At 30.7% G+C, this 21,189-nt stretch overlaps 1 protein-coding gene across 21 annotated transcripts in view; it reads right to left on the bottom strand.

Moving 5' to 3' along the window:
- The window catches only part of ADGRL3 (adhesion G protein-coupled receptor L3), a 766,591-nt gene that overhangs the window by 45,318 nt on the left and 700,084 nt on the right, over positions 1 to 21,189 (bottom strand). For all 21 annotated transcript variants that reach the window (XM_054688025.1, XM_054688026.1, XM_054688014.1 and 18 more), the window contains 2 exons: positions 17,502 to 17,627; positions 14,010 to 14,106 (listed from right to left, as the gene is read on the bottom strand). In XM_054688025.1, coding sequence (XP_054544000.1) covers positions 14,010 to 14,106; positions 17,502 to 17,627 — 223 coding nt within the window. The remainder of the gene's footprint in view (positions 1 to 14,009; positions 14,107 to 17,501; positions 17,628 to 21,189) is intronic.

The following is a 21,189-nucleotide window of genomic DNA, read 5'->3' as shown; positions in this document are numbered from 1 at the left end:
GCAATCCAGAATCAGTTACTGACCTGAAGCCATAATGAGCTACATGTAGGCACAATTGGAGATCCTTCTGCTATTAAATCTAAAATCACACAAACACTTATAATTTACAACTTAAAAAAAAACCCGCTTTTTTTTTATCCTTGATATTAAGGACCTTCTTCCTCATAGAGAAAGAATCACTATTTAAAGTAAGTTTGTGTTTTACTGTTACTCAGTTTTGTACCTTATATACCATTTGAAATTAATGCAATTAGTGTCACTGAGCCCACTGATTGTCCTAAACATGGAAAGTTATTATCCAATGAGGGCTCAGTAACAAGAACTAAGGAAAAGGATATGGAGCTTGATAATTAAAGTTTTGCAGAGGACAAAGTTGTAGATAAATTCTATGAACTGTTAGTTCAAAGAACAGGGGATATATCTGAGGAACTGAACAATTATTCCCCATTTGTTTCACTTGTAAGAATCAGCTCTTTTTCATGGACACTCAGGGTTTGGAGTGACATCAAAAAGGCTATTCTCTTTGTCTCCAATTCAAATAAGTACAATTTTCCTATGAGGGATTATCATGTGGTTTCTATTGGCCCCACTCACATTTAGTTATTTCAGTTTTACTTTTGAAAAGTGGCAGTGACTTTTGGGATAAAACATGTTGCTAATGCCTAGCTCTTTGAAACAAAAGCTTGTACAGAATGTCTTTCTTTTGTTTTCAAGTGCAAAGTTACTTTTGTTTTCTGTATAGCTGTTCTGAATTTCATTTTTCTTTGCAGAAGTCTATTCTATTTGCTTCTGGCTGTTTCCTCAATTCACTCAGGTCACTTTGAATTCTGACACTATTTCCCAAGGTTCTGTCCATCCTGTCTCTTCCTTTTCCCTCCAACTAACTTCTGATTTGTAAACTTCTCTTCTAATAGCTGTGAAATTGCTGAAGATTTTCAAGAAGATCAGTGTTTACAGACCATCTGTCACCGTTTTTCAGCTGAAAAGTTAAGCTTACTAGTCAGTCAGTTTTAAGATACAGATACCTGATGACAGGAAGATATTATAACATTACATATGTGAAAAGAACGTGTATGTGTTTATTTCAGTGTAATATAAATCCCAGAAAAAAGGGAATAGGTAGCGATTTTTTCACTGTTCTATACCAAGTTACTACAATAGTTACTAAAGCTCAAAATATTTACTTATTTAACTAAAAATAGTATATCTATGACATCCAGCTCAAAATTCTAAAGCTCAAATAGTCATTTTATTAATTATGCATAGTTTTATAATTTGAGTAAATTTTTTAGAGTGTCAACTGTCCAGTTCTTAATTTGATTTATTTCCTTCTAAACTATGTCAGATACTGAAATAATGCAGTTTTTAATGCAAAAATAATCACTAACATTATTTGGTAAAGCAAATGCTACCTGAATGGCTGAAGACAATAATAAGAGCAAAAATAAAAAAAAAATCAGCACAACTTTCATAAATGAAAATAAAAAAATAAAATTGGCAAAAACAAAAAAACCCCTAAGTGTTAAAAGCTCAAAACGACTATGTAAAAATAGCTGTTCCTTAATTTTCTGACTCGGCACTAGTTAGTCTAGTCATACTTGATATTTGCTTCCAGAATCAAGGGTTAATATTTTATTTATTTTTTTAAAGATTTATTTTATTTTTATGCATACAAGAGCCGGGTTACAGGTCAGAGGTGTGGGGGGTGGGGAAGGGGGTGAGAAGATTCACCAGAGACAGAGCGGGGAACAGAACAGGCAGACTGGCTGAAATACACTGCTGAGGGGAGCAGCGGGTGAGTCAGGAGAGGTCTGCTGTACCATGTGGGTTGCTCCCTGGCAGGGGATCGAACTCGTGCTACAGTGGCTGCAGTTAGCGTCATAGGTTGTGTCTTAACCCCTTGCGCCACCCGGGAGGCCCCCAAGGGTTAATATTTTAATAAAGTAATGCAAAGGACTTAACATTGACTTTCAATATATGTGACTCATCAACAAAAATACCAATAGAGCACTAACAACAAAATCCTTATTTCTGGTGAAAGCACAATACAAAGCAAATGGGATTTTCATTTTCTATACTGAAAAACTGAGGGAATAGGTTCTGATAATTATTTGTAAGTCAGAACCTAAAGCTGCTAAAAAAGATTAAGTGTACAATGATGGTAATGATTTTAAGAACTTTTTTTTTCTTTTTACTTTATTTATACTACATATTTGATATTGATGTTAAAATTTTGAATGAGTGATATCTGAACGGAATAGAAATGAGTACTTTTTTTTTTCAAGTGTATAGTTTTACCGTAAAACTGTTATATCTCTTTCCTTAGGAAGTTAACATTGACATTGTGAGACCTTGAATGACAGCACTGTCTAGGTCAGTTCAGTATGATACATGTAATTGAGGACTGAAATCTAAGCTAGATAAGCATGCTATGAAATTGTGAACTAAAGAACAGATCTGAAAAAAGATGACAGTTGGATTCCACTTAAATCTATATCATTCAGAAATATAATTCAAACAAATTTTCTTCTTGACAGCGTGCTAACAAAAGTATACTGAAAAGCTCTTAAAATAACTTGAATTGTCACTGCTCTGTTCTTTACACTTCATTTTTTAAAAATGTACTTAAATCCTTATTTGATATTATCGGATGGATAAAGTTTTATAATTCAAGATCTTGGTGTTCTAATGAACCAACTTAATACAACCATTCTTTAACAAATTTTTATTATATATATTTAGGATGGCCAAAGTTATATTTGTTTTTATTACAAAAAATAGTTTCTCTCAAAAGGTATTTCTTCCCTGATATTTCTCATCCTCCACTCCATTCCATTATCATTTTCTCTCCCTTGGCTTCACATATTTGTGTCTCATAAAGTCATTTACATTCTATACATTAACTGATATATATATATATATATTTAAAAAGTTATATATATAACAGAGTCACTACAGTGTTGCTGCTGTGCAACAACAAATTTTGGCCCACTATGCAAAAATTTCACTGATGGAAGTATTTTCTATAGAATTAGAATACTCACCTCAGTGTAGGACATGGGGTCTTTCACAGGTAGACACTATGAAACCCTTACAAACTGCATGTGAAATGCTTTAGGTATGATGTTTATGTGCTCAACTGTGCATTTGCTCATGCTTTCACTCTTTCTTGTCTTTTATTTCCTTTTCAAAGATTTAAGAAAATTTGTATAATGCAAAATAGACATGTCTCTTTTTTAGTGAAAAAACTATAATATAAATGAGAAAACTGGAAAAGTGAATCAATGTGACCAAATATATTATATGTATGTAAATATCATCCAATCAACTACAATACAAACTTATGGGATAAAGTTATAACTCAGAATTAATGAAAAAATATCTAATCTATTACCATCATTTAATACATAAATAAATGCAGGTCTGGAGATATATATTGTTTATTTAAGGTCTCACATGACTCTGGTGGTTTTACTTAAACATATTTAAATTGGTAGTACTGAAACCTTTCAAACAACATCTCCCTAAAAATATGTTTCAACAAAATTGTAATAAGAGACTTTTAGGAATGTATAACCTTTTCCATATCCTTTTTTTTGAAGTGTTCAATGATTTTATTCTCATATTGATGTATAAAATTATATAACATAAATAAAAAAATACAAGTCAATAAAGGAGGCTTCCAAAGCTAATGTGAATTGGTCCAACAGGCGTTGCCTATTTTAAATATTTTGTTTCCTATTTTACTTTTCTGTATAACAAAAGAACATCAACACACACATACACTCACAATCTACAGAATGTACAACCAAGGATTATTTCAATTTAAAGAACTACTTTATAAAGTAGAGAAACCATATAAACCAAGAACAAGTTACTTATAATATTAAGCAAAACTAATGGAATCTGTCTTTATATAAAATAAATTGTAAAACCATAGACACCATAATTTTATAGTTTAACTGTTTTTTTACTCAAACAATTAATGAAATTACAAAGTGTGAAAGAAGAAATGTTTTATTGAAAGCCAAGAACTCTTACCTAATTTTTTTTTCAAAGTCATAAATTGAGGAGCTGACATCTTGATTTATCACACTGTGCACTTTTAATAGCCAACAAGTTTGCTATTAAATTTTAATCAACCTGCCTATTAAATTTCTTTCAAATGATTTGGAGATACTTCAGCTTCTTTTAATAGCTAATTCATTCACTGGAAATCTATTAATATGGATTTCAATGACATGTTTTCTCCAGTGTACAGATTGAGCTATTGTTAGTTCAATATAAAGTGAAATGTTCTGAATGCAGAAGTGTTGTCACTATTTTAATATATAAATTCAGAGTTTTAGAGATAGGATTTCCAGGAATTACCTATTCTATTGCCATTATTTTGTACTAGTAGGCTTTACACATACCTTCTTGTCCAGACTCATGTGCTTTTCTATAATATTTAGAAAGCAATTTACTGGGTTATACATTGTGTACATTTTTCAATTTATGACATACTGCCTACTGCTGCCCAATGTCTTTGTCCCATTTTGTTTTTTTTTGAACAGTGTATATTTATCAAATGATTGCTAGGACTTAGTATTGACTGACATATTTCCAAATGGGTAAAGGTGTGGTAACTATATTACTGCTATATTTTGCATTTCCCTAATTACCAGAGAGATGGGATAATACCTCATGTTGGTTATTAGGGTTTCTTATCCTCTGAATTGCCTATTTTATCTTTTGCCCACATACATAGTGAGCCGCTGAATTATATTTGCTGATTTATAGGCATACTTTACACAATCTGGGCACTAAAATTTTGTCCCTTATTTGTGTTGCTTACAACTCTACCAATGTCTTATTTATTACGAGTATTTAAATTTTGAGACAAGAACATATTCTTTTTCTAATAGTTCATACTGTTAATTTCATTTTTAAGAAATTTCTTTAAAATAAATTCAAAATTACATTTTCTTTTAAAAGCTTTAGAGTGTTAGATATATGTGTTTATTTGCGTGTGTGTATATATAAATTTTTGCCATGAAATGAAGAAACTGACACTATTAAATATTTAACATTGCTTTTAACATAATTGGCTGAAAAGAAAGTTACTCAGAGATGTTAGGTGTTCTGACCTCTCAAGTTAACAATGGTAGGATTAGAAATCAGAATTCTTGGTGGACCTTTGTTTTCACAGCAGAGGAAGTGGCTGCTTGGAGTGGAAATGATGAAACCTTACTAGTCAGACACTTATTTTTCCTTATCTTCCAAGCTCATATTCTGTGGTCAAAGGCATGAATTTCTGTGTTATTTAATTTTGACATTTTGAACACACTGGCATAGTTTTCCAAATAAAGATTACTAAAACTCAAGCTAAGTTGCCAAGTTTACTTAACCACAGGCAAAACAGCAGTACATCACAGTTCTTCTTAGTAAATCTATGGTATTTAGCAAAAGAATATCTATATTTATCTTTCACACATTAGCTATTCACTGTATTTTCTCTAAATCAGATAAATCAGGTAATCTCATGATAATCTGTTAATGGTATGAGTTCATTCCATAGCTATCTTTATTTATAAATGACACAATGCTTGTGCATTTTTGCAGAAGAAAGCCTCAAAACAAAGAATAGTATGACAACTATTCAACAATGTAAAATACTTTACCAATGTGAAGAAAATATAATTTTTATTTAATTTACAGCTCTATATTCGCATACTTACATTGTGCAAGGTATGTGAGCTATTAAGAAGGTTTATAGCTATAACTGGGATTTTAAATTGAAACTACATTTGAAAAAAAATATGTCTGAGAGTAGCAGATACAAATTAAGACACAGCATTTATGAGTCCAGATATTCATGATCATTTTTCAGAGAAGACATTGTATAATGATAATCAATTCTGTTCTATTTAGACTGAGGCTGTTTTAGGAAACATATTGTTTCTATATCAAGATTAACTATCTTCCTTCAATCTGTATATCCTCTCAAATCTTTCTTAATTCTCCTGTGATTTTTTTAAGGTTGTAAATTAGTCTCTGTGAATGTGATAGGTGACTTGTATTAGTTTTTGAAGGATCAACCTACTCTCTTTATAGAGATACATTATGAAATCTACTATGAAAATCATAATAGAACCTATCATATAAACACTTACTTTTAAATGGCATTCGGCATATAAGGATGAGCTATACAAAATGGAAGCCTTTGTGTATAATTCAATAGAAGCTATTGTAATTGAATACCACATAATTATTGATAATAAACATAATTTTTCTAAGTGTGGTTTGTATTTTTTTTTGCTAAATCTAAAATATTCCCCTCTCACATCATAATTTTTCATATAATATAATTAATTTCTATTCATTTTCAAAATAGCAGCTGTGAATTTATATAAACTATTAGGAAAAAAATTGAAGAAATAATGACAAGTACATTTGGAATAGTATATATTACATTTATATCACTAAAATCTTTATGTTTATAATATAGTAGTAACATTTTATAAATGAGAGGTATAGTCAGGCTTTCTTTGTTTTTAAACTTTGAGCTATAAGACAGTTCATATTTTTTAAACAAGAATTATCACATGAATGTAATAAATTTAATTTATAACACTATCAGAATCTACTTGAAATCAATTCAAACAGATTTGCTACTTGGTATAGGCATTATTATGTTGACCTGACAGAGAACAGACTTACAAGGAATATCCAATTCAATAGTAAAAACTTTGGAAAGCTGTACCTTTGGTCCTAATACCAAATGATATATAGAGAGGCTATTTGCCTGATTTTTGAACAGTCTTTGCCCTGACCAAAACCTGTTCATCCTTGTACTGACATAAAAGAAATTAAAACTTATATATAAAAAGAATCTACCAACAAAATACCTGGAGAGCTTCCAGAAAAGAATAGTTACAAAATGTTTCTTGCAACATAAGCCCTACAATTGGACAATAATATATAGCAATTTGGCATATTCTTATAAACATAGTATGTTGTTGGACAATCTCTGTTTCTATATATTCACAGTATTTTAAAGATTTTCTTTTCCTGAATGTATCAAATGAGCCCACACTACAGAACTATATTTAGAACAAAATAAAGTAAAAGGAAATAAATAGTAAATGAAGGAAATCAAGAAATAAGATGCAAAATAATAATCATGCTTTTAAGACTATCTTCTTTCCATGTTAGCAGATAAAAATCACTTGGAAGTGCATTCTTAGAAAATCCCTTCATTCTAATCTTCAACAAGTTTCATGAAAAACTGTCATCACAGGAATTAAATTTTTTATTATGTGTAGGGCTTTGTGGTCAAAAAGACTTGTTTGGAAGGTAGTTCATCTTTACTAGCCATATGATCTTGGACAAGTAACCACAAACTAAGCTTTTTCACAAATTTAAAGATAATAGATAATGCACAAAAGGGACAATGGCAAATAAGTAAATGACAGCTATACAAACCAAACTACAAGAAAAATCTCCAATTGATCAAGAACTATTAAGAGCTATATTGTATTCTATTAGAGAAAAGAAAACCAGCAAGTTGGAGAACTCATGTCTAAGTTCTAAAAATGGATAAATACTTTTGGAAAATTTACTTCTTAGTAACTTACATGAAACAACACGAATATTTCACAGCTAAGTGGTATTGTTTTGCAGTACTACATTTAGAAGTTAGCAAGGTATCTCATAGGAGCTTATTTGGTTTATAATAAAGAGGTTAAAAAAAATACTGGTAACTATATATTAGGCAATAAGATAATAAATCATAGAAATGAGGAGCCTGCTCTACGTAAAGACATCTCATGTGAAGGAATTTATGAAAGCTCATTTTTACTATTGTATAGTTGTCTGTGAGGCTGGATGATTCTGGAGAATTCATATCAAGGAGACAAAGTTCAAAGTAAAGCATAAAAAGGACTCACTGGGCAGGCACTTTTAAAGTTTCTCCTTTCAAGTTCTGCTCAAAATTTATAGAAGGAATTCTGTTACTGATTGAAGAAAAATCAATATTTAATGTATTTCATTTTGCAGTGAGAGTTCATTCTGAAAATGATTTGGTCTCCTTGAGTCAGATATCAGAACATAAGAGACAATGCTTAATTATCTATTTGACACAGCATTTCACATTTAAAATTTGTAACTCTTTTGCTTTTGAGTTAGTAAGCTGATTTTCCTAACACCAAAGATCCTCATTTTATTGCATATCCTCTACTTATTTATAGATATGTACAAAGCAAAGAAATGAACACAGAGAGAGCACTGTTTCTTATTTAAATCAAGAATATGAATGTCAAAAAACACTGGAAATAAATATAATGGTAGATCTCAAATGAAAATTTCATCCATGTATAAGATGTTTATTATATTTGCCTTCATACTCTCATACTGTTTGGTCATAACAAAAACTAACTTATTATATAGGCTACCCTGATTTTCTTAGCTATGTATGTATAAGTTCTCTTAGGCATATAGTTAACTGTTTTTTACCAAATTTATAAAATATGTCAGCTTATATTAAAATCTGGTAAATATTTATAACAAATGATTTTTAATCTTTCAAAACAGAAGGCTTTTTAGCAATATGCTATATTTTATGCAGATAAGTTAAATTATATTTATTGACATTAACAAACTTCAGTGAATGGGTATTTCATTCTAGTAGGCTTAATTAATCACAGTAAAAGAACACATATTTTCATTTGCATTTTTCTTTCAAAACACAGAAACAAAATATGTTTAGTAGACTGAATATTAATGAGGTAGCAGGTGATTTATTGTAGAGTTTCATCTGCCTCAGTGACCAACCTCCTATAAAGGACAATACAGACTCAGAAATGGGAATGAGTCACATCCCTGCTCCACCACATAGCTGGTTATTCAACAGGGGTATGTGAATTGAGCTAGTGTTCTCTAAGCTTCTGAAGGGTAGGATAGGGCTGGGAGGAAAAGAGAAAGCAGTACTGATTTATATCATTACCTAAGGTGGGAGAAGAAATATTTTACCTTTATTTCTTCAATGCTAAAATAGAGTTACAAATCAGAAGTGGAAAGTACAACAAGGCAGATGCAATTCACATATAATTTCTAACTTAGAAGAAACAATTCAGTTTCATTAATTTATTTCTTTGGTTAGCTTCAAGGGTAGGACTATTTAGGTAAATTATTATTTTTCTTATTTGGCATTTAGGTAACCAACTCATTCTTCTACCTATTAAACGAAGACATACAGGACAGGAAATCTTACTTAGTCAATGATGAATTTTAATATCTGATTGCTTGAGAGCACTGGTAAGAATCAGTTTTCATTCATTAGAAAACATAAATGAACTTCTGAATAAAATAATAAAATACTTATTATGATCCAGGCACTGCTGTAAGCAATTAACATATATTAACTCACTAAGACCTCTCAAGGACCTCTGAAGTGGGTACTATTTATATTCCTATTGCATAGACTTGAGAAGTTAAGCAATTTATTAAAAGTCATTGGGTTAGAACTCCAATCTCAAAACTACTATGCAAAACTGTCATGTGTAAGTCAAATACTTGTAAATGTCTATTTGACCACACTTCCCCTCTAAATATACAACGTTCCTCACAGGTGAGGTTAACTTTCACAAGGTAGTTATGCCACTAATTGGAGTCAAAATTCGCTCTAAAAATTTACGAAAAGACTGCCAGAAGTCATCATAACTTTACTGGTTACATAGATTTACTGAGAATGCATGTTTAGATTAACATGCATATAAACCTTGAAAGGAGAATCCATCAGCAATAATGAATAAGTGTCACACATCTCAGATCAGTCTTCTGCCCTATAACAGCTAGATTTGGTTTAAATAAATACAGATATATTAGTCAGATCTTAATGTATAAAAATGTAAATTGAATTAACTTGCATGGCTGATAAGATGGAAATATGAGGTAGGGGAAATAAAAACCCACAATGCTAGCTAAGCCATTATTCTAGAAGAAGTGTCTTTTTGCTAATTCTTCTGTTCACGTGGGGCATATTTTTGCAATAACTCCAAAGCTCAGGTGGGGGAGTAAGGTACCCTTTTGTAACACACACAAGGATACCATGTTGGTAGCAAGTACCTTTGCAAAACTTTAAGCTCAAATTCCTGTGGTCAATTTAACTAATTAAATCAAAAGAAAATGGAGATACAATTATGTTATTCATAATGAGATAAATCCTTAAAAACATCTGATTTCAGAAAATATTACAATTTCAACTTAGATCTACACAACAAGTAGAAATGCTTAACCATGAATTGAATGACAAGGGTGTTTCTCAGCAAATGCTTACTTCTTTTAATAAAATGCAAGTTATAGAAGCATTGTTAACCTATATTGTTCAGGATGAGGTTTATCCAACAGAGACAGTGGTTAGGAGATAGAGGCAGGAAAGACTACTCTTCTACAAATTATTTTTACCCCTACTAGGTACTGGGGACTACTAGAAATTTGGGTTAGAATGCCAATAGGCCTGAGAGGAGCTCTTGGATTTAGAATCGTCTTCAAGGTAAAATTTAAATGAATCACTGAATAAACCCTCCTGTGAGAGTTGTGAAATGTTGGGTTTATATTAGAGTTAACTTTCCTTGAAACTATTGGTGATCAACCATCATCTGAGGGCTCTTGAAAAGCTATTTCTGCCTATGTAGATAGGGCATCTGTGAATTTATCTTGACAGTAGTCCTGGAATACTGGCCTTAAGGAATTCTGGACTTCCTCTAATGTATAAAATTGCAACAAGGAAAATATTAGAAAATAGGGAACATTTAGAAAACATCTTCATAAATATATATTTCAAAGGACAAATGTAATGGAAGGTTTTAGAGATGAAGTAACCAAATAACAAAATCCCAAGAGTATAAGAATGATTAAGTGAATCAAACTTTTTCAATAAATCATTCAAGATCTCACATGATTCCAAGGAATAAATTCCCAACAACAATAAAGTTTATCATATTGGGAAAGGTAGGCAGATAATCTGACAAATAGGATGTAACAGCTTGGTTCAAGAACAGAATATTAGATGGCTTGAAAAAAAATTGAGGAGTTCTACACTGCATGATGGATGCTTTATTCAAAGATGATAATGATAGATTCTTGTTTGGAAGAATAGATGATAAGACACAAAGAATTTTAAAATAATGAATTTTGATGAATTAGTCAGTGGTTATGAATGGGATAGAAAATCTAATGTAAAAATAAGACTAATTTTTAGACAACTTCTTGTGGTTTTCAGGGGTCAGAAATGAAGAAAAAATAAGAGATTTAAAATGTCTAACTTAGAAAGAAAGGGCAATGGAGTTTGAATTTAAATAATTGCTAGCTATAAGAAACTATGAATGGGAAAAGTTAGGATATATGAAAATGTGAAGATGTAATACCTAAAATTTTTATTTTAATCATAGAAAAAATAATCTTTTGAATAAACAGAAGTGAATAATTATGTTGTGAGGTGACTGGAGTGTTTATCTGGAAAGGTGAATCTTGGGTGCCACCTACCTAAATATGATACACACGCCTGAATGCAGGGAAGATAGGACCCTGGGAAATGAGACAAGATTAAAGAAGGAGGTTAAAGACTAGCTTCTGAGATATAATATTAAGAAATAAAATTTTAAAATACCCTCCACTCATCTAAGGTTAAAAAATAATGAGATGGAGAATAAAATGAGGAGTTTCTGATGTGGGAGACTAGGAAATTAATATAGGGCATCAAGAAGATCACTATCATGTCTAGCACCATTAATGTTACTGAATGAAAGAAATAGTAAACACCCTATAGAAAAAGACTGCTGCCTTGGCATGTCTGAAATCATAAATTCAATTAACCCCTTCCCCAAAGTCATTAAAGAAACTCACTGGATAGAAATAGAAATATACCCTTCCTTTAACAACTTTAAGAAACATCTTTTAAAATTAATGAATATAAAAACATTTAAACATGATCAATTAGTAACTAAGATTATTCTTTTCTTTAACTGTACTTCAAACTGACATAATTATCCACAAATCAATATATTTCAAGTTGGTAAGAGTCTTGACAAGAAATAAAAAAGACAAAGCAATGCTATATAATGTGATTAACTTTAACGTCAAGGACATACAATCTTACACATTTAAAGCAGTTTTTATGAAGGTTATAATCTTTACATAAATTTAGATCATATGCTAAAAACAATAATTTTACATATTTTGTCCATCTCCACAGTAGATAAATAATAGGTCATCTTTAAAATCATGTTCTATTAACCTGCTTCATTTATAATTACTCTATGACTGTTATAATCATTACACGCAAGATATTATTAAAAATAAATCCTTTTAAGAAGGATAGCTTTCTTTCAAGGAATATAAATTTTCTATGTATGGGATTACTTAAAGATTAAAGAAAATTTGTCATTATGGAAGCAAATGATTTCCTAAAATTTGGGGGCACTTTTATAAGTAATTCATTATTTATGCTTTGGAAAGTAATGTCCAAAAGTTAGACTATTCATATTTAAGTAATTTCGCACAAGCTAACCATTAAAGCTAAACTTAAAAAGAGACGAATAGAGACATTGTGTAAATCAATAGTCTCTAGCAAATAAAAGCAATCTAATTGTGAAACAAAATGCAAGATAATTACTTTATTCTAATGTTTTTTTCATATTTATGCCCACTGTTCTTACTTAAGCAAAAGCAAATTAAAATTTTTAATACCATCACTAGGTTATAGTTACCACATTACTGTACAAAAAAATAAAATTAAGATTATATAAACACAAATTCTTATATTAAATTCAATTTGGAAATGATTGTCCTAACTTATTCTATATAAATAACTACTTATTTTCAGTAAAACCTATTATGAGCACTGGCACATGAATCTTTCTTAGTTATGACCCCTATTTGTTAAATTATTTGTTTTTAAGTAGTATCTAATATAACAAAAAGCTGTCAGAAACAGGTTTAAAATAAACTAATACTGGCTACCTGCTCAGGAGCCCTCTCTGCTCAGAGAGCTTTCTTGTCCTCCTTATCTGACAATATTTTTTTCACTTTTCTGCCTAAAAAAAATAAAATAAATGTACTAGTTTGGGGTTAAGAACAATAACAGTGTTGAGCATAAAAATGATTACTGAATATATGTATCAAAATATTTCTCCCAGGAGAATGTGATTAGACTATCTCATACAAACCCTCCATTTTCAGATGAAATTATATGCTAAATATTTCTTTGCACTGACTAAAGTGTCCTGTAACTCTCCACAAATGCCACACCTAGTTCTTGTTACTGTAGTCAGTTAAATTCTAATGAGAGAGAGAGCAAGAGGAAGGAGATGAAGAAGAAGAAAAAGAAAAGGAACCACAATCAAATCAGGAAATTAACAGAACTTCATATCAAAAATCTAAATGATGCCTTAGGAATATTTTAACCAGAAGCACACAAGAAATGATAACATACATGAAATATTTTTTTCTCTTAGTTCTTTAAATATCCAATATTATTTGGATGTCTTGGATATTAAGAATAGATATGATCCCCACCCTCCCAACCCCGCCAAATGCACAGGTTGCCTTAAGTAGGTTTTAGACAGTATATTTTTACTTTACTTCCACAAAGACTCTGAAATTGCTCTATACCTGGGACAATGTGGAACTCTATGATGCTTAACCGACTATATAGCCACATAATTGCCAATTTTCACTGCTTCCAATGAGGCCTGACAACTCACCAGCTTATAGCAGTGGCAGACAACCACAAAAGAAATTTTTACTTTTCTAAATTCTTTTCAGAAAAGATCTCCTGAAAATTCAGGATTGAAAAAAAAAGGTTTATGAATAATGGAACACACTGCTATACACAACCAGGTTTTAAATCCTTGCAATATTCCTATCACATGGAAGAAGGTCCAGAAGGTGCAAATAAAGCAATGCATTTACCACCTTCTTAAAAGTAATCACAAAAGTAATAAATATGAAAAATCATTTTTAATTACCTCTGTTGAGTGATGCTGAGCTGTTTATATCTCCAGTAATGAAGGAAGACTCTGACTGCTTTCGGACCGTGTCATTCCACATTCTGCGAATTCGGCTCTGGATGGGGGAAAAAGAAGAAAGGAAATGAACTCACCAGGCAGTGCATTTTCACACAAATCATTCTTTTCTTCCTGTCATAGTTATATGAGACCTCTGGTTTTCACATTTGGCAAATATACAACATCTCTATGGTTATATTACAGAAGTAGGAGTACATGAGAAACTAATGGTAACAATTGGTTTTCATTAAGTGCGTTCCTCAAAGTCTATATAAAAATAATTATAACTATGAAAAAGGAATGAATGTAATGTACTATACCAATTAAACATGTTGAAGATATATAGAAGCGTACTCTAGAATGTTAGAATTTAATAAGTTTAATTTCCATGGATAACCAAAATTTTTTCATTGTAACTTTTATGGAAATGAGACATTTACATATGCATTAAGTTGCCAGTTTTATTAACAAAAGATTTAGTTTAAGAATTCAGACTCTTGCAAGAGTTTTACACATTTTCCATAAGTTTTATAAGAAGGCCAATATAATTTTAGAGGTTACATACTACCCTGGCTTGCCTTTCTCTTGAAGGAGATAAAGGAAGTCAATTCACACTTATTCCCTGCTTTACAGTAGAAAGTTTTATTGAGAAATGAAAATTCTTACATTTAAGAATTTTATATTCTCAAATTCAGTTTTCTAAGGGTTGGAATATCAAGAAAAGCAGTATAATAATTTCTTATTGGGGGAATTGTTTTATTCTATTTCGCTATTTTACTGACTTAGGGATCAGAGAATTATTAACATTTTTGTCTGTGGAGGAAACAAAATAACACTTTTCCAAAAATGAAAGTTTTAAGAACTATGACTACTACTAATTGTGAAACCAAGCCCACAGCTGGTTATGTTCGAAATATATTTGAACTTCTCAAATAACAGAGCACTTAATCTTAAAATATGGACAATCAATTCTATGAATCTTGGGAAGTTTCTCCTTCAGAAAGACTGTTTATACTGTTATGTGGGTCAGACTACAAACATGCACAGCACAGAGCAAAATTAATAAGTACAAAAAGAAAACTGGTTCAGGAATACAGGTTCTGAGTACTTGAGAATGTTTCTATTGAAAAATACTTCAAAATTTCAAATTGGAATACTGGGAAGAAAGTTCACACATTGGTTTGTTGAATTAATTAATGTGTTTACTAGTTAATTAAAAATATCAATTACCCTCTAATGCATGCCAAATACTAACCCACAAAATACAATGGGAAAAAGCAAACTTAAAATGTCTCTTAATTTTTTTTGCCTTTAATTTTATCATTCATGGAGCTGCTAGGTTAGTAAGTGGCAGATAAATCAAATTATCACAAAAATAAATGCAAAAGTACAATAATGAGCTCTCAAATCTACATAGAAGCATTAATATAGCTGAGAAATATGAGCACTTATATGACCATCAGTGGATGAATAGATAAAAAATGATAGAATTATATACAGCAATAAAAGTTTAAAAGAAGCAAAACCTTTCAGAATAACACAGATGTCCAAAAAAAAGAAAACAGTGAAAGAATATGTACTAGATGATTCCATGTGAATAAGTATTAAATACACACTGAACAAAACGTACTGATAAAAATTAAAACTGTGGTTACATTTGGAGGTATATAATTGAGATATGTTCAAAGTGTTTCTGAGTTACTCAGAAACTTGATTAGTGGAAGGGTATTAATTCACTGTGTCACACACTTATATTTTGTATACTTTTGTGCATGTGTTTTTCACCATGTGATTTAAAAAAAAAATAAATATCCATGGTAAGGGGATATGCTTTTGTCTAGGAAATCTGAAAATATTGCACTGAAGTGACATCTTAACTGAGAGTTAGAACAGTTGTTAGGTGATATTTACATGTGCTGCTCTCATCATCTCAGCTTTTATTAGTCTACTAGTCTAGCCACACTGCTTCTCTGCCTCTCCTTTGTATGCTAAGCATGCTTTTGCCTTAGGACTTGGTATAACTGTTCTGTCCTTTGGAGTGCTCTCTCTAAATTGAGGTCTAGGCAGCTCCTTTATCTCTTTAAGTTTGCTTAAAATTTTCTCTTTAAAGAGACCAAACTTCATTGATGCTGGAAATACAAAGGGGAAAGGCAAACACACACAGGCCATACATGAATGTGTATATATGTACACATTAATTCTGAGTTCTATACTATGTATTTTTCTCATGTATTCAATGAATAAAACCTAACAGGAATGCCAGGAGGTAGGTGTCATTTATTCACTAGAGGTTCCAAGGTTAACAAGTCACAGACCCAAAAAGTGGTATAACCTATATTTGAACCCAGTCATCTGGTTCTAAATTAGGAGGCTAACAAATTATTATATTATATCAAATAATAGTTAAATAGGGAGGGGGAAAGGAACAAAATCTAAGTTTTACAATCAGAAGAAAAATAATATAGTATTTAGTGCAGATTCAACACTTAAATATTCAAGGACTGAGCCAGGATATGCCTTAGAGTACTGGAGTGAAAACCACTACTGTAGAATACTATATACTATAAGACATAAAGAAATAGAACTATTCTAACAAGGAACACTAAACAGCATCTTTTTTGGAAATGGAACAGCAATTAGAATAAGTCAAGGAAATGGCAAAACAAATTTAGGAGAGGCATAAGGATTGATTAGGGAGAGATTTCAAGCAGAGAAAGACATGGAAAATGTTTTATTTCTGATGTTGAATTCACAGGTATTCATTTTATTACTATGCTTTACAGTTTAATATATGTTAATGCATTTTGCTGTTCTTCAAATATTATATATCTACAGAATCAAATAATATATATCTACAGAATCAATAAAGTAAATGACAGAATAATTAAAGGAAGGGCAGAGTAAGAAGAGCAATACTTCAGTCCACAGCTTTTAAGCATACACATGTACATTTCTATACACATTTTTATGAATACAGAGTATTCAAATTTTTATAAGGGACTGGAAACTGGAAGTGGTTACATGAGAGCAACAGATGAAGGGGATTTTTTCTTTTAATGTCACAAATCATACAGCTCCAAAATCAATATTTTTAATATGTGATAGAGAATTACTGCATTAGGGGGGAAAAATAATTATCTCCAGAATCATATCTGTATTAAAATAATTTTTTTGGCATTTTCAGTGAAGTACTAAATTCCTTTCTCTGGCCCATATTCCTCTAGCTAGAAACAACATGAAATCATTAATTATTATACAAACTTAGACCATAATTTCATAAATTTATTGCAATGGTTTCTTAAATTTCTGTCATAAATCATTCCCACTTGAGACATTGTAAAAGAACAACAAAAACAAACTAGATGTGTTAAGCACTAGGAATCATGAAAGGACAGCAACTTTTAACAGAATATAGGGAAGAGATATTTAATTTCAATTAGTAAATATTTTTACCTGTGAGCCTGTGGAGTAACGTCCAGGAGTACGAGAACCAGATGTTTTCCCTGAGCCAATGGAACTCTCTGTACTTTTGCCACTACAGCAATGCGTTCTCAGGCATTTTCCATACTCTTTTCGAACCTAACCAAATGAATATTAACTTATATGTCAACAATTTTTGGGAAAGCTTTTATCATGTTTGTTTATTTATTTATTTATTTACTGCCAACTTAGTCAAATAAGACATAAAAATAAATACTGTCCTAAATCATCTCTACACTGTCAAGAACAACAAAAATAATCCTCAACCATATGTTCATCAACTAAAATACATTTTGTGGGACATTTTATCATATTGGTTATACATTCACAAATTACATTATTAAATAGTACTGTATATGTTATTCTTAGCTTCTTCTATATTGATTTTATGTGTTCATACATTCCATAATTTGTGACAAGAATATTCCAATGTAATTTTATTTAAAACAATATTATAAATATTTGATTTTTGGAGGAATGTTGTTTAGAGTCAAAAGCAAAAAAAAAAAGTGAATAGTACAGCAAAACTAGTATTCAAATGTAAAATATTATATCTAATAATGTAAAATTCATTCTGTCAAATACATAGCAGAATCAGAGAGAAAACACTTATATTTGTTCAAAAAAGTCACATTTATTGATTGCTTAGTGTATCACAGAAACAGTGACATTGAGTAAGGTTAATCAAAGAATGGAGGAGGGGTGTTGATTGGAAATAGGTAGGGGTACCAAGGAAAGTTTCTCAAAAAGAATTGAGACAATCTTCAAAGATAGGTTGGAATTAGTTTATACTATCAAGTGTAAAGAAAGGAAAGAGAGGATATAAGAAGTAAAAACAGGGAGGCATGATGTGCTAATGTTTGAGATCTTTATCTGATCTGGACTAGGAAAATTGCATATTCTTTAACATAATTAAAGTTATACTGATCTGTTTTGTCTCTAATCTCTTTTATGCAAGGTTTTCTATTACTGGAAATGATTATTTTTATAATCCAAATTTTGTTCATTTTCAAAAAATTAAATTTGTATCCACTTGCAAAAATGTCTAAGATATGTGTGTATACTAAGGTGGATTAAAGAAGCTGGATTTGGTTAGGCAGGTAGGCCCCTCCCTCAAAATTACATAGAACAACACTGAAAAGGTTAAGCAATGAAAGACTGAAAAGTTTAAGCAATGTACCTTGTGTGAAACCATCTATATCCCACAGGTACTCTATAATCAGAAAGTTCTTTCTAAAATGTCACATTTCTAACATGATTACATGACCAACACAAGGTATGGTATATTGTTAATCTTATTATTAAATTCATCTATTAAATTATCACATCTGAATCTGGAAAAAAAATATGAATATTTTATTTAGAACTTGGAAGGTTTAAAAAAATCTCTACCCAAGAAGAAACACTATCTTTGTTGTAACCTACATCACTTCATTGTACCTAATGTAGTCAACAAGCAATAGCTTTCTTTTAAGAAAACACACTGATTTTTTAATGAAGTGTTATAAAGCTAAGCAAATATTTAGGGAGAGGTCAAAAGAGAGGCGAGTTGAAGAGAGGAAGGGAAGAAATGGGAGAAAAAAGGAAGGAAGAAAAAAATAGAAACACACAAGGAAATTCTATGGGGACTACACCTGAGGGGGTGGAGGGAAGCAAATATTCTTTAAAAATGAACAATGATGTAAAAAATGAAAAAACAATTAGTATAAAAAATAAAGTGAAAAAAAAAACTAAAAAATAGAAACAGTACTCTTCCTATTACAAAGGCAGCAATATTGCATAAGACACAGGACCCATCAGGAACTATTTACATTTTCTAGTATAAAAATGTTGAAAACTCCAATTTTCCAACATCAGTAAGATGCTCTGAACATATAAGCTACCAGCAAATAAACATACCTAGTGATGTCAAATCTCACATTAGCAATAATACTTACTAAATCATTATACTGACTTTATATTTTCTGCAATTTGATTTGAAATTGTAATCATGTGCTTTAAAAAGAAGAAAGCAACATAATAGGGACTATGTACATGAGAATTTTTTTCTTTAGTTTGCAGTAAAAGTTTGCATATTCTAATCTATGTCATATAAATTAGATGTCCCAAATGTATTCATCTTATAACTAAAAGTTCATATGCCCTAACCAATGTCTTCCTATTTCCCCTACTCCCATCCTCTGGCAAAAACTATTTATTTTCTCTTTCTGTGAGTTCCACCTTTTTGGATTCCACATATAACTTCTATCATGCAATATTGTCTTTCTCTATTTGACTGACTTCATCTTAACTCAATCAGACGATATCTTTTTTTATTTCAATGTGATGTTCTAGAATCAAAAGACAGGAAAGAAAATATACATTACTGACAGAGTATTTCTTTCATATTTTCAGTTGAAAAATAAAATAATCATGAAAACCTCTAAGAGTGTATTATATAATTGAGTGTATAATGAAAGAAAAAGTGATGACTGTAATTGGAAATGCTGTTGTCACAATCATGTAATCTATATTCAGGAAAGAAATGACAACTCAAAATTTGATGTTTGCTAACAAGTTGATCCAATACAAAATAACCCTATGAAACAAAATATATCAAAAATGGAAAACTTCATATTTAACTAAAAATGAGCAACTACATTAGCATGGGCATACCATTGAATTTAATTATGTGATTAAAAAAAAAACACTTAAAATTAAATATTGTTAAAATGCCTATGCTACCCCAAATATATATAATTCAATACAATCCTCAAAATCCCAAAGGCATTTTTCACTGAAAAATAAAAATTCTAAAACTTTTATACAACCACAGAAGCCTCCAAATAGTTAAATAAACATGAAAAAGAAGAACAAAGCTAAAAGTCACACTGTTTTACTTAAAACTATACTGCCAAAATATAGTAATCAAAACAATATATGACCCTGGTATAAGAAAGGCACCAATCTAATAGAATCAAGAGTATAGAAATAGATCTTTTCGTATAAAGTCAACTGATATTGGACCAAAACACTAACAACTAAATTAGGAAAGGGCAGTATCTTCAATAAATGGTGTTAGGAAATCTGATTAACCACAAGATCAAGAATGAAAGTGGACTGCTACCATATACCACTCACAAAAATCAACTCAAAGTGAATGAAAGACTTAAACATAAGAAAAGAAACCATAATCCTCCTAGTAAAAAAATAGGAGACAAGCTCCTTGACATTGGTCTTGGCAATACTTTTCTAGATATGACACAAAAGCAACAGCAACAAAAGCAATGAACAAATGGGACTACACCAAACTAAAAAGTTCTTCTGTGCAACAAAATAAGCATTCATCAAAATAAAAAGGCAGCTACAGAATAGAAGAAAATACTTGCCAATCATATGTCTAATAAGGGGTTAATATCCATATAAATACAAACTAATAACGAAACACACATACACACACACACAACCCAAAAACAAAACAACCAATCTGATTTAAAAAATGGTCAGGAGAACTAAATAGACATTTTTCCGAAGAAGGCATACAAATAGCAAAAAGGTACATGAAAAGATGTCACTGATCTTCAAGCCAAAGCAAAACAAAACTATAACAAGCTATTAGCTCGCACCTGTTAGAATACCTATAATCAAGAAGACAAGAGATAAGTGTTTGTGAGGCTATGGA

Source organism: Talpa occidentalis, unplaced genomic scaffold, assembly GCF_014898055.3.
Source record: "Talpa occidentalis isolate TD23 unplaced genomic scaffold, MPIMG_talOcc4v2.1 talOcc4.6, whole genome shotgun sequence".
Taxonomy (NCBI): Eukaryota; Metazoa; Chordata; class Mammalia; order Eulipotyphla; family Talpidae; genus Talpa; species Talpa occidentalis.
The sequence above is the reverse complement of the archived record's forward strand: the minus strand, read 5'-3'. Positions and strand labels throughout refer to the sequence as shown.